Source organism: Pseudonaja textilis, chromosome 11, assembly GCF_049901715.1.
Source record: "Pseudonaja textilis isolate UNSWEBS1 chromosome 11, rPseTex1.2, whole genome shotgun sequence".
NCBI classification, from domain to species: Eukaryota; Metazoa; Chordata; class Lepidosauria; order Squamata; family Elapidae; genus Pseudonaja; species Pseudonaja textilis.
In genome coordinates this window covers 2877752-2891820 of record NC_142000.1, presented here as the reverse complement: position 1 = coordinate 2891820, position 14069 = coordinate 2877752, and the positions used below count along the sequence as shown (strand labels likewise).

Here is a 14069-nt window from a genome sequence, read left to right as displayed (position 1 = left end):
CAAAGACAAAATCGAATTAGAAAACCAAGGAGTATACGAAATCCCCTGCACAGCCTGCCCTAACACATACATTGGACAAACTAACAGAAGAATAAGCGCACGCATTGAAGAACATAAGAACTCAATCAAAAAGAAGAAACGACCTCTTCCCTGGTCCAACACCTCAAAGCCACAGGACATGAAATTGATTTTAAAAATACCAGAACTATCGCCAAAACCGAACACTTCAACAGCAGAATAATCAGAGAAGCCATAGAGATAGAAAACGCCCACACAGCATGAACAAACGAGATGACACCTCCCGCCTTCCAGCCATTTGGAAACCCGCCCTCATGAACAGACGAGTACCTAACATGAAGAAGGACACTGGACCCACACCCATGAGAGCCACACAAGATGCCACCACCACACTTCCATGTAGAAAACAGACTCCCACCCATTCAGAAAATGAGAAACGACCATGGACCAGAAGCTGCACTGCAGCTGCATCACTACCCACTTCAAACCCCTCTGAGCCATACATGAAGCAAACCAACACCCACTATGAAGATGCAGCAGGACCACGAACTAGAAGCCAAACAGCAAGATCACAACTCTCTAGCTCAAATCCCCAGCAACTAAAACTAACCTGAGCACAACCAAGCCCCCTCCTGAACAGAACACGCCTCCAACCAATCAGAACACGGCTAACCCCCAACCAATCAGAACACAGCCAAACCCCCTACCAATGAGAACACACCCCCACCCAATCAGAACACAGCCAAGCCCCCACCCAATCAAGTTCCACCCCACTGGCAGTTAAAAGGAGGAAGCAGCTGCAATCTCCATTACTCTGAGAAGCACAGAGCTGGAGACAGAAGCCTGAAGATGATGAATGAGACTTCATCGAAACGTTGCCTAGATACTTCAAATCTTACGCGGGAGAAAACCCGAACAACCAAAGATCTACATATAAATACCCTGAGAACCTCAGAAAAATATATATATATATATATATATATATATATATATATATATATATATATATATATATATATATATATATTTCTTCTGGATGTGGAATTTTTATTTAATATATATATATATATATATATATATATATATATATATATATATATATATATATATATATATATATATATTATATATATATATATATATATATATATATATATATATATATATATATATATATATATATATATATATATATATATATTTGCCACCAAACAAGGCACCAGGTTTCCAGGGTGGGGGGAGGGAAACGTCGTCCTCACTTGCATGCATCACCCCCTGGCCTCCTTTTTGCTGTCAGAGGCCTTCAGGAACTTCTTTGGCCAGCAAGGCTTTCCTGAAGGCCTCTGCGGCCAATAAGAGAGCTCCAGATCGATCTGGAGCTCTGTTATTGGCTACAGAGGCCTTCAGGAAGTAGTAGGGCAGTTCCCCCCACCCCCCCAGCTTAATTTTTACCTGTGCACCTGGAGTGGGTGGTTTTTTTAAAATAGGGCTTATTTGGGGGGTAGGGCTTATATTGGTTGTACCTGTAAAAATCTAGCTAGGACTTACTTTCTGGGTAGGTTGTATTTTCGGGGAGACACGGTAATATCCAGGTTCCAAATTATCTCTGGGTCAGAGGCAGTTTGGTTCCAAATGCCTCTACAGGAGAATCATGCCAGGGGACTCCAAGTCTCCGTTGCTTCTTGCAGCTGATAGGCATCAGATGGGCCACAGCGAGGACTAAAATGCTGGCTTCTGATGTGTCTTGGCCTCACCTGTCCGCTGTGCTGACGTTTTGTGTTCCTTTTCCCACCTGCTGCAGTCAACAGGAGGACAAGCTTTGGAAGTTCTGCAGTACCTCTTCTCCAACGACCTGGATGTGCCAGTTGGGCATATTGTGCATACAGGGATGCTCAATCACAACGGAGGGTATGAGAATGACTGCAGCATAGCCCGTCTGAACAAACGCAGGTAAGGTCTTCCAGCTCCAGTCAGGAGACTCACTGGCATCAGCCTGAGGGGCCGCTGGGTGACTTGCCACCCATACCCAGAATTTCGTCGAAGCCGTGATGATGTCAGAATGATAAACTCAGTGTGGCATCACTTGCATGATTATATCACAGCTCATAATATTACTGGACCGTCCCTGTGGTTTAAGAGAGGCTTTGGTTTCTATGTAACACTTGTCTGCTTGGACGCAGGTACAAAGCAATTGAATCACCTGAGTGTAACTAGAAAGGGGAGGCATATTCCCCATTCCATACTTTAATTTCATATACACAGATTCAGAAGACAGTCCAGGAATTTCTATCTTTGCTTAGCCAAAATGTGTGGTGTGTTCCTGGATATTTTTCCTTACACCATGATCAGTCATGTAACCTGTAGTGTCAGGCCAATCACTTGTGGTTCATCTGATAAATTATGTTAACTAGTCTGTTGATGGTGTGATATACACAACTGGGGCCTTGTGCAAGCCTAGAGAACGAAATGTTGTAGTATATATAAGGTGGTCATTGTATTGAGAAACGAGACAAGTAAGAAATCTGTCGTGATCAGAATTGGATCATGAACACCTGAGTGGCCATTTTTGTTGGCTGGCTGTTAAGACAGTTATGCTTTTTAATAAAATGGAGTTATTTGGAAAAGATGCGGCCACACTTTGTGTCCTACTCCTGGTCTCAAATAGTCCCATACTGTAGCTATGGTAATTCATACTTTATTCAAGGTCAAAGAGATAACAACAGCCAAAGCCTGCAAATCTAAACAGAGTCTCTAACGAATGCTTGCCTGAATGGTTAGCTTTTTCAAAGGAGAGTGCAGAGGAATAGTCCCAAATCAGTCCAAGGATCCAAGAGTTAGATCAGCGTTGTCAGTCAGTCCAGAATTTCACAAGCCAGAAGCCGCACAAACGCCACACAAGAGCCAGAGGTCAGATGGTTGATTCCGGCAAAGGGAACATGGGTCAGAATTGCCTCTTAAATCGGGCTGTAGTTAGCTGTTATTAGGCAAGAGATTAAGCCGTGGTGGCACAGTGGTTAGAATGCAGTACTGCAGGCTAATTCTGCTGCCTGCAATTTGGGAGATCGAATCCAACCAGGCTGAATGTTGACTCAGCCCAGATTGCTGGGGGCGAAAGGCTGACTATGTAAACCGCTTAGAGAGGGATGTAAAGCACTGTGAAGCGGTATATAAGTCTAAGTGCTATTTACTTCCTTGCTTGGCAAGAGTTAAGAAATAGAAAATATAAATAAATAAGAAGCCTCGTTGAACACCTCTGCTCTACCCTCTGGGGGTGGAGACTGGGAAGCCTTACATCATCCGGCGATTGCAGGTGCTCAGGTGTGTTTGACCAGCCACAGGTGCTTCCTGTCTTTCTCTCCCCTGAGGCTGACATTCCAGAGATTTCTGCTGGAGCAGCATCTTCAGCATCAGATTCAAAGTCCTGAGCATGACGCGCTGCCTGGTGGAATAAGTAATGAAAGTGTTATCTGACGGCACCTTTTCGAAAGCTTTGTATAGAAATTGTCCCCTCTGGGCTTAAATGCACTTTCTGTGTTCCTTACTGCAGCTTCTTCATGATTTCCCCCACAGACCAGCAGGTTCACTGCTGGGCCTGGTTGAAGAAGCACATGCCTGAAGACAGCAACCTCTTCTTGGAAGATGTTACCTGGAAATACACAGGTGAGGGGAGCTGCCAGCTGCTGGACTGGTCTGGAACTCCTCTGGACCAGGGCAGGGTCCTTCTCCAAGGGAACCTCAGATTCTGCAGGCTGGCCTGCCTTTTTGTTTGCAGGGTTCAGACACCTCACTCCTAGTTAACCTTGTTCGGGGTTAACAGGTCTCTGTTCAGGTGAATCAATCTAGCTGCCCACCTGTTTGGAATCTCAGAGCTATTGACCATCCACCCAGAGGATCCTCAGCTCTCTGGGTACCTGAAACTGAGCAAGTCAGGGATGCGGGAATGACGTGTTTCCCCCTGGGACTTTTCACATTTAACGTTATTCAGAGCAAAAACCATAAATATAGCAAATTGGTTTTAATCTGTGCCAGATACACAAGGCTTGTTGTGTCTCTTGGTTAGTGTGTCAGTGGTAGATCCAAGTTGGTACCTTTATTTATTTGTCTCCTTGGTTATTTTTACAAATCACTCAGGGTAGCAAACATATCCAACACACCTATTTGCTCCACAACAGCCACATGTCATGAGTTGGGCTGAGAGAGAGTGACTGGTCCAAAGTCACCTGCTGGCTTTTATGCCTCAGACAGGACTAGAGCACTTAGTAATAGCACTCGGTACACAGAGTCTGCCTATTGACCTCAACAATCTGCGTCCTCGTATTACCGACATCGGAAGGACGAGTCAACCTTGAGCCTGGGGAGGTTTGAACTGCCAAATTGCAGGCAGACGGCAGTTAGCAGAAGGAGCCTGCAGTACTGCACGCTAACCTCTGTGCCATCGCAGCTCTATAATTCACAATCTCCTAGTTTTTAGTCTGGTGCCTTAACCACTAGACCAAACTGGCTCTCCCATCCGTGGCAGCCATGATATGGGATGGATAGTTGACGTTCTCGTGTCCCAGGGGCCCAACCCAAAAGTTGGCTGAGAACGGTGGCTCAAGGTGGGCTTCAGAGTTTGGCAGAGCTGGGCGCTTGCTTTGGAAGGCTGATACGAGAAGCCTTCAACTGGAAAAATTCCAAGCACTTGCCTTAGGATCTCCAGGTATCTTGTCCCAAGTAAAGGGTCTCCTCTCACCCAGATGAAATCCGATTTAAGATTCCGAGCCTTTGTTGATTTGTGTTGAGCGGACAAGCTGCAAAGAGAAGAGTGAGGGAAGTAATGGGGCAAGGCTTCCTATTCTGCAGTTGCCTCTGATGAGGGGTGGGATTCAAAAGTCCCAACAGGCGGCTTGCTGCCCAGTTGCTGGGTGGGCATGGCTTACCAGAACTTCCGGGAGGGCCGCTTTTCGCCTTCCCAAGGGTTTGGAGGCTTCCCCCGGGCCTCTGGGAGGGGGAAAATGGCCTCCCTCGGGCTCTGGAGACCCTCCGGAAGCCAGAAACAGGTCCGTTTCTGGACTTCTGGTACTTCCGGAAGGCCCATTTCCCCCCCACTTAAAACCTCTGCATGGACCCTGCATTTACCTCCATCAAAAATGAGCCATGTGGAGACTCTGGGGAGGGGAGGGGAGGGGGGGGGCAGCTGGTTGGTTCAACTACCGGTTCAGCGAACCAGATGCAAGTTTAACAACCGGTTCGCCCAAACCGGTAGAATCCCTCCTTTGCTTCTGATGCTTGAAGTCTTTTCCTTGTATTTCCTTCAGCCTTGAATCTGATTGGCCCACGTGCCATGGATGTCCTGTCAGAGCTCTCCTATGCGCCGATGACACCGGAACACTTCCCTTCCCTCTTTTGTAAGGTAGGGGCCTTTTCCGTTTCCTTTAGCAACTTTCTTCCTTCTTGCGTGGATGCTTACAGGTGCTCCTCCGTTTAGGACTTCAGCTGGGCTCAGAAAATTCATCATTAAGCAGTGCAGTCCTTAAGTGAGGAATCACATGGTTGCTATTTGCAACTTTGCTTGCGGGCTTCTCCGTTGGCTTTGCTTGTCGGAGGCCAGCTCGTGTCGATTATGGGATGCCTCAATGAACAAATGGGCTTTTTTGTATCTGCTCTTCCATCTTTTCCTTTGTGCAAAGGAATCAGTAGCCATGGCAACAGCACTTCGACTTATATACTGTTTCACAGTGCTTTACCCTCTAAGCAGTTTACAGAGTCAGCCTCTTGCCCCCAACAATCTGGCTCCTCATTTTACCGACTTTGGAAGGATGGAAGGCTGAGTCATCTTTCAGCCGGTCAGGATCAAACTGCTGGCAATGGGCAGACTCAGCCCACAGTACTGCATTCTAACCACTGCGCCATCACGGCTCACCTCAACAGGGATGATCCTTGAGTAACAATGGCAGTTCAGATCGGGATTACCCTTGCTAAATGATGTGGTTGCACAATGTGACACCGCACGACTGTATCACTTAGCGGCAGCAATCCTGGCAGTCCCTGTTGTGGCTGTAACCCCGGGACCATGTAGGTTAAGTGGGAAGAGGCGGGAGGCTTAGGTAAGGAGTGCAGGGGATGTGGAGGAGGGTGATGGCACAGCTGACTGGGGAATTCTGGGAGTTGGTCCACTGGTCTTAGTTGCCAGAGATGAGAAATGCTGGCCTGGAATATGGTCTATGTCCTCAGACCAGAGAGCTGGCGTGCCCCTCCCCGATCCCACATGTCACCCACTGTTTGATCTTAGGCACTGGGCCAAGTTTCTTCTGGTGGAGAAGGTCAGTGTCAGGATTCCGGCAGTTCCCCCACTTTAAATCCTGAGTCTCGAGCCAAACTTCCAAAACTTCAAAAGGATTTATTGGGAGTTAAAATGTCCGGCACTGCCTGGGTGTAGCTGACTCTGAGACACATCATTCACTGTCACCATTGACCCTGGTTTTTCCCCTCACCCTCTGGGTGTATCATAATTCATATTCTCCAATGGGACACATCCATAGCCCAGAGTCATCAATCATTACGAATGGTTAGACAGAAGAATAAGAAAAACTGAAATATGTGGTAATAGTAATAATATACTATAATTGATTAATCTTGAACAAGTAAGAGAATGAATATAATTTAGCAAGAATGAGATATGGTTTTTTTTTTTAAAAAAAAATCATACTGTCCAGTTAGAATTTTGCGCGGCAGAAACTTCAGTCACCTAGTTACTATCTTTGAAAACATTTATGGAATGCACTTTCGGTTTGCAAGCTGCTGCATTGCTCCCCCCTCCCTTTCTCTTGGCACCTCTAGAAAGACCAGAGAAATATTGTATGAGTTGACAGTTTGTTTCCCTCCAGTTTAAAGCTGCTTACCTACGGTCAGGTGAGCGACAATATTCCTTTGTCTTTGGGTTTTTGTTCTGGATGTATAAACGGTGTGGTCCCTCTTTCCGCAGGAAATGAGTGTCGGCTATGCCAATGGCATCCGGGTCATGAGTATGACACACACGGGAGAGCCCGGCTTCATGCTTTACATCCCCATCGAGGTGAGCGGGGCTTGTGGTTGGAAGGTCCATCTTCACCCGGTTGGGGGGGGTGGGGGGGCTTGTACCTATGGGGGGAGGGACTAATCCCCAAATGGCATGACGTCGTCCACAATTTCTGTTTAAGGACTTTTGCTAAAAAGTAGAGCTAGTCCCGGAGTTATAACCACAGTGAAGGTTATGTTGCTAAGTGTAAAAATTCATTAAGTGAGTTTGCCCCATTTTATGACCTTTCTTGCCACCGTGGTTAAGTGAATCACTGCAGTTGATAAGTTAGCAACCCGGCTGTTAAAATGAATCCAGCTTCCCCATGGACTTTGCTTGTCAGAAGGTCACAAAAGGGGATCACGTGACCCCAGGACTCTGCAATCGTCATAAATATGAGCCGGTGGCCAAACATGCAAATGTAAATTAGGGGGACCATGGGGATGCTGCCCCAATCATAAAGGTGAAAAACGGTCAGTGCCGTTGTAACTTTGATCACCGAATGAAACTGCTGCAAGTTGAGGACTGCCTTTAGCTAGACAGTGCCTGTATCATCTTTTCAGGTTCCTAAGTGAAGTCTGTTTAGGGAAGGAGGCCACGTTGGAGGCCACTTGGAGGCCACGTTGGGCAAGGCTGGCATATGCCCCGCTCACCTGCCATGTCACCGAAGGTCATTGTTCTGGTTAGACAGTATATAGTTAATTTAGGAATGAGAGCTGCCCCCTTAAGGGAATGCTTCATGGGAAATGTAGTTAATGCCTCTTGGGAGATGTAGTTCATGTCACGTGGTCACATCTGTAATCCTGATTGGCCGCTGAGTTGATCTCTGGTTGGGCTGAGGGAGTTTTGGGGCATTCGTACCTGGACCCCAGCATCGTGCTGGAGTCTTCCTTTGCTATAACTCTACGGGATGAAGATAACCATCTTTACACACGATGGAGGCAACTACTGAGGCAAAGATTGGACATTAGATGGATCTCAACATAACTCTGAGGTACGTTTAGGCATCCTGCCTAATATAATCCAATAAAAGAAACGTTGCACGGAAGCCTTGGTGGTGTTGGACTGCTTATCTCATGCTATCTCAGAAGTGTGGGGCTCGAAAGGGAAAAGACTTGAGCCTTGAAGAGATAAGTGACCGAGGAATGCTATCAGCCTTCAGTTTCCAGGCTGGTTATTTAAATGCGCCTCTCCTCCCCCCAGTATGCCCTCCACGTGTACAACGAGGTGATGAACGTGGGGCAGAAGTATGGGATCCGGAACGCTGGCTATTACGCCCTCCGCAGCTTGCGCATTGAGAAGTTTTTTGCCTTCTGGGGACAAGACCTGGATGCTTTCACCACCCCGATGGAATGCGGGCGAGAATTCCGGGTGAAGCTGGACAAGGTGAGGAGGATGGCAGGCTTGGTGGGAGTGAGTAACCTCGAGAAACAGGGTGCCGGTTTCTAGCACCGGGGCTGCCTGCTTTCCGCTGCCTCCAGTTGCTGCCTCCTTTGGAGATTGCAACCAGGGGACAACGCAGAAGGTTCCAAGTTAGACTTGTGGGTTGGGAGTGGGCCACGCACAAGGGAGTCCTCAACATACCATTTATGTCCCCCAAAATTGGAAGAAGCTTTAAGGACGTTTATTCCTTTCAGCCAAGGGTCTCCAAACATGGCAACTTTAAGACTTGTGGACTTTAACTCCCAGAATTCCCCAGAAAACCTTCTCCCGGAGGGGAGCAACCAAAATAGACTGTGAAGTGGGTATGTGGGGGTCTCTAACAATGTTTTGAGCTCTAAGCACCTAGAGCTTACAAGCAGTACCCTGAATAACGGGAAGCGAGTGTCCTATAATCTTCTCCGCTGTCCTCACCACTCTCTGTTGGGACTTTCTATCTGAGGCACTGCAGCCACCAAACCAAGCAGGGATGCAGTTTGATAGAACGCTTGCCAGTGGGTTGCTTGCCACTGGCTCTTTCCCAGCAGTAAGTAGAAGAGCTGAAGTGGATCAAATCCCGTCTCCTGACACGTGTGTGTGTGTGTGTGTCTGTCTGTCTCTCTGCAGGGCATGGATTTCATCGGGAGGGACGCGCTGATGGCTCAGAAGCAGGAAGGGGTCTACAAGCGCTTCACCATGTTCATCCTGGAAGACCATAACACCGACCTGGATTTGTGGCCCTGGTGGGGGGAGCCCATCTACCGCAATGGCTGCTACACGGGCAAGACCACCAGCAGCGCTTACAGTTACACACTGGAGCGTCACGTCTGCCTGGGCTTTGTCCAGAACCTGGATCCCGAGACCGGCGAGGAGCAGCTGGTCACCCCAGACTTTGTCAACCGGGGAGAATATGAGATCGACATCGCCGGGCAGCGCTTCCAAGCCAAGGCCAAGCTGTACCCCTTCAGCTCCCTCTTCACCTCCCGCCGGCGCAAAGACGAGATGGAGTTCAGCGGTTTCCAGGGCAAATAACTCCAGAAAGCGCCAGACTTTTCCCACGTTGCCCTTTGGACTTCTTAAGACTTCCTGGCCTGTTACATTTTGTATATTTTGAACCCTTTTCCTTCCTCCTTCCCCCAAAATGATCCTGCAGCTTTCCCCCCAATCTGAAGGGGTATTTATGACGGGGAGGTGCGACCCTCTTGTCTCCAGAGCAGGCAGAGCAAGCTTCCCTGGTCCCTCAGCCCCCATGGAGAGTTTGAGGTCTTGGGAACTTGGTGGGACCTCTTGGGGTCTGGAGAGGCCTGCATTTTGAGACCCGCCGCTCGCTTTAGGGCACCTGCTCGCAGTGAGGTTTGCTCCCATGAAAACATTCTGGTCCTGTCCCTTCCAGCCAACCTTCAAAGGGGTCGATAGAAATGACAAGAGGATTACCTCGTCCTTATCGCCACTGTAGGAGACAGGGCGTCCTGCTAGCAGGAGGATCTTCGTAGTTCTCGGCGTGCATCTGCATCGATCTGTGGAACCACGGAAGTCCCTCGGAGAGCAGCTGCCCGATGTTACTCATCTCCTCCCAGCGGATCCCTCTCCGAGATCTTATTTCATGGGAGCTGCTTTGCGTTCTTCTGCCTCTCACGTCGTTGTCCTGTCCTGTCCATCTCCATCTTGGGAACCCCTTCAGGATTTCGGCTCCCAGGATTCTCAGGCACAGGCCTGGGAGATAATGAGCCCCTGCAAGGCCGCCGGGCTGGAGGAGGCCGTTTCCTCGCATTATCTGCGGCTCGTGGAACAGACGGGGGTGGGAGTGGGGAAGCCATTGATGGCAGGTGAGGGGGTCGAGACTTTGGGGTAAGCTGCTCGCTCTGTAATTGTTAAAAGGCCGATCCGACGTGCTGCTTGCCTTGGGAATCTAACCCTTGTGCCCGCTCGCCCCCCATCTAAACTCTGAAATATTTGGCCAACAGTGACCCCAGCGTGGCAGCCCCAACCAGTGATCCCCTCATCAGCCTGAGGTGGGGCAATCAACCCCCCCCACACATACCTGGAGACTCCCTTCCCTGTCATTTTTTGGAGCTCCAAAGGGATGAGAGCTGCAAGGTTCTGCCACAGACCAAAAAAGGCCACAGCAGTTCTACATTTTGCTTGGCAGGAAGTGAAGATAAGCAGCGACGAAGTCCTCTTTTGTGGTGCTGCTGCTGGCGGGTTTGAACGCTTCGCCTCTTCTTCTCCTGCCCTGGCCACCCTCAGGGAGGGAGTTCTTGGCCAAGAAGACTGGCTCTTTTGGACCCCTAGCCTTGCCTCTTCCCTCCCCAAGAGAATTTAACTCCGTGCTTCCCTTGGTAGGTCGTCTTCCCTCCCAGCCAGCTCGCTTGCTCTGCGCTGCCTCTTTTAGCCTCCCTCTGGACGAAGGCTGGGAAGGAGACCGCGGTTCTGTTCCAAAGGCCTCTTGATTGGCTGCCGGAGACGTTTTGATGGGCTCTTCTTCTTCTTGCCCTTCCTTTGGTCTACCTGGGATCTCTCTCCTCTACCAGCCAAGGTGTGTGTAAGCAGCTGCACCTCCTAACCTGCCAGTTTCCCCAACCTGGGATGAGCAGTAGGGGGAAGACTCTTTCCCAAACAGATCTGTTTGCAACCAAAAATTCCCTTTAGAGGAGCAGCGACTTGGTCTCATCGCGAGAGTCTGCTCAGGCTGCAGACTCCAGGGTGGCCTTTTCAGGCTCCCACAGACAAGGGCATTTGGGAAGCGGCACTGACCGAAGCCCAGCAGGGCCTGCTGGGAATAGCTCAGGGGCTGCCTCTGAGACCCCTGTCCTCTCAGGCTGGCTAGGCTGCAAGCGCCCTGAAGGCTGGCCTGGTCTGCTTGGGAAGAGGGGCCGAACAGCTGGACAGTCCCCTGCTGGTTGAAAACCTGGGAGAAGACGAGGCAGAAGGATAAAAGAAGCCTCTGGGGACAGCCAGCCTCCCCGAGTTGCTTGTTGTTTGCACTATAGTTCCCATCACCTATTCCTGATTTTTTGCCTAGCGAAGCTCTTGCCCCCCTTGTCCTTGTGCCAAGGAGATCTGCTCCTTCCCCGCCTTCCTGCAAAAGTTTTGAGTGAGGACCTTCCAAGCTGCTTCTCCAGGTGTGTTTGTCCAGGTGCAGGTTCTCTTTCCAGAACCTCTTCCGTGCGATTCTGGAGTTTCTTTGCCTTCTGGCCAATCTGCCTCTGCCTTTGGGAGAAAAGCTGGGGGGGTGGGCTCCTTCCCCAAGAAGCCCAAATCCTCTGCTGCCCTCCTTCCGTTGCAGCCTCCTTCCGTTGGCCAGTCTCGGATGCACTTTAGCTTCCTCTCCTTCGGCGTTGAATGCCCTTCCACTCTGGATGTTTGGTTTCTTTCTAGCAATTCACCTCCCAAATCGACGGGGAGGGGAAAGATCATTGTTGTCAATCCGTCGCGATCACTTACGAAAACCGAAACGCTTCCCCTGGGCAGCTACTCCCACGGGGCCCGAAGCTGAGGATGCCACCGCTGATGCCGCTGATGCTCCTCCTCCTCTTTGGAGTGCCTTAACGCTCGCAATGTGACCCCGGAGGGGCTTAGCTCGGCCTTGCCCTCTGCCCCGTCTCAGCCCACTTAGTGTACAAATCTTGGGGCTCATCAAGACAACCGCGGCTGAGACACAGAACACCTTCCTGGCTTTGCTCTTTGGCAGTCTTCGCTGGGGAAATCTGCTTGTCTGAAGCCCCCCAGGTCAGGGGTCTCCAACCTTGGCCACTTGAAGACTTGTTGGACTTCAACTCCCAGAATTCCTCAGCCAGCAAAGCTTGTTGGACTTCAGTTCCCAGAATTCCTCAGCCAGGAATTCAACTCTGGGAGTTGAAGTCCAACAAGTCTTCAGGCGGCCAAGGTTGGAGACCCCTGACCCAGATCATCTTCAGATTTTCCTGGCCTGAAGCCCCCACCCCCCATGGGAGCATCAACTTCCCCTCCACCAGTTCTGCCCATCAACTGGGAAGCTGCTGCTGCTTCATCAACGCAACTTATCTGCAAGGAACTCCTGCCCCAGTAGTTTTTTTTTTTTTTTAAAGGCTGTTTGTACATCAATAAAAGACTTGATTAGCTACGAATGCTGGCTAGTTTGGAAGTTGGCTTCGGGGTCTTCCAAATAAACCAAGCAGAGTTTGGGCTACCAGCCTCCGCATCTTAGGGAAGAGGCATTTCCGATCAGCCTGTGAATCCACCTCCTTTGGGGAGGGGGGTGAGTGCTCCGTGCTAGGGGAATTGTGGGTGTTTGTGTAGGTGTAGGGAATTCTTGCTTTGGACCCTCGCTCTAACCACAGCCCCGGAAACTCACCAGTGTGATATAACACAGCCATTTATACAAGAGGCCAGTTTCCTGCTGGCCTTGCCCTCTCGCGGACAGAGTAGCCTTTCACAGACACCGGTTGGCCAAGTCTGCTGCCTCCCGGTGCCTTGCCACTACCGGTCCAAATTCTGCACCCGCTGAGCAGAACAGGTTGGTTTAGATTCTCTGCCTTTGGGGGCTAAAGTGGCTGAGCAGCCAAGTTAGAGATGTGTAGTGGATGTGGAGATGGGGGCAACCCAGAGGCAACACTTCACTAGAGGTGGCGTTCAGCTGGTTCTGGAGAACCGGCAGCAGAAATTTTGAGTAGTTCAGAGAACCGGCCAATCCCTCCTCCGACTGGCCCCGCCAACCCCATCTCTCCTCTGCCTCCCATTGAGTCCCAGCTGATCGACTGGCTCTTGTTTTGTTGCCTTGCACAGGAGAATGGAGCTGGAAAGCAGGTTAGTGGGTTGGGGAGGGAACAGGAATTTTGCAGTAACTTTCCCCTGCCACGCCCACCAAGCCACGCCCACAGAGCCGGTAGTACACATTTTTGAATCCCACCACTGCTTTGCGCTGCTTTGGTGTTTGGAGAAAAGAGAAGCCCCTTCGCTTCCAGAGATGCACTGCTTTGCACAGGAACCCCAACAGTTGATCTGCAGAATTGCAGCCTCAGTTTCCCTCACCTGCCCGCAACGCATATGACCACGTTTTGGGAGAGTTTCTTTTTCATTCATAAAGCAACCTTTCCATGAGCCCACCCTTCCAAGGAAAAACCAATGTTGTTCTTTATTTGGACTTACAGTAATCATTCCACGCAGCTGCCTTACATTGATTGACGGCGTACAATAACCAACCAAGCTGTGGGTCTGTCTCGGGCTAACTCAGAAAACCGGATTAAATAAACCATGCATAGGTGGCCCTAAGAGGAGAACTAGGTTGGTTTGCAGGGGGGTGGGGAAAATCAGGAACCTGTAGCACTTTTTCAGCTAATAGCTCAGAAACCTACAGGTAGTTTTGACAGTCGGAAGAGGTGCTACCGGGTTCCTGATTTTTAACCAAGGGCAATTGTGTCTTGCAAACGCAGCTGTGCTGTCCCTGCCTCTTGACTGCACAAGATGGGTATCTGCACAAGTGCATGGCTTATCAGGATTCTGGCAGTTACCTCAATTAAATCATGAGTCTCGAGTCACACTCCCAAACCTTCAAAGGATTTACTGGAAGTCAACCTGTCGGCATGATCTGGGTGTAGCCCATTCGGAGACAGTAATT

General features: G+C 49.7%; 1 protein-coding gene across 3 annotated transcripts in view; it reads left to right on the top strand.

Annotated features, from left to right (window-relative positions):
- Window positions 1–12596, top strand: part of PDPR (pyruvate dehydrogenase phosphatase regulatory subunit) — a 39387-nt gene extending 26791 nt beyond the window's left edge. For 2 of the 3 annotated variants that reach the window (XM_026714384.2, XM_087940411.1), the window contains exons 13-18: window positions 1820–1968; window positions 3566–3678; window positions 5316–5410; window positions 6983–7072; window positions 8258–8440; window positions 9101–12278. In XM_026714384.2, the coding sequence (XP_026570169.1) occupies window positions 1820–1968; window positions 3566–3678; window positions 5316–5410; window positions 6983–7072; window positions 8258–8440; window positions 9101–9505 (1035 nt within the window). In that variant the 3' untranslated portion in view covers window positions 9506–12278. Of the gene's footprint in view, window positions 1–1819; window positions 1969–3565; window positions 3679–5315; window positions 5411–6982; window positions 7073–8257; window positions 8441–9100 lie in introns of all 3 variants that reach the window. The other variant, XM_026714383.2, reaches the window with a different exon arrangement.
- The last annotated feature ends 1473 nt before the right edge of the window (window positions 12597–14069 follow it).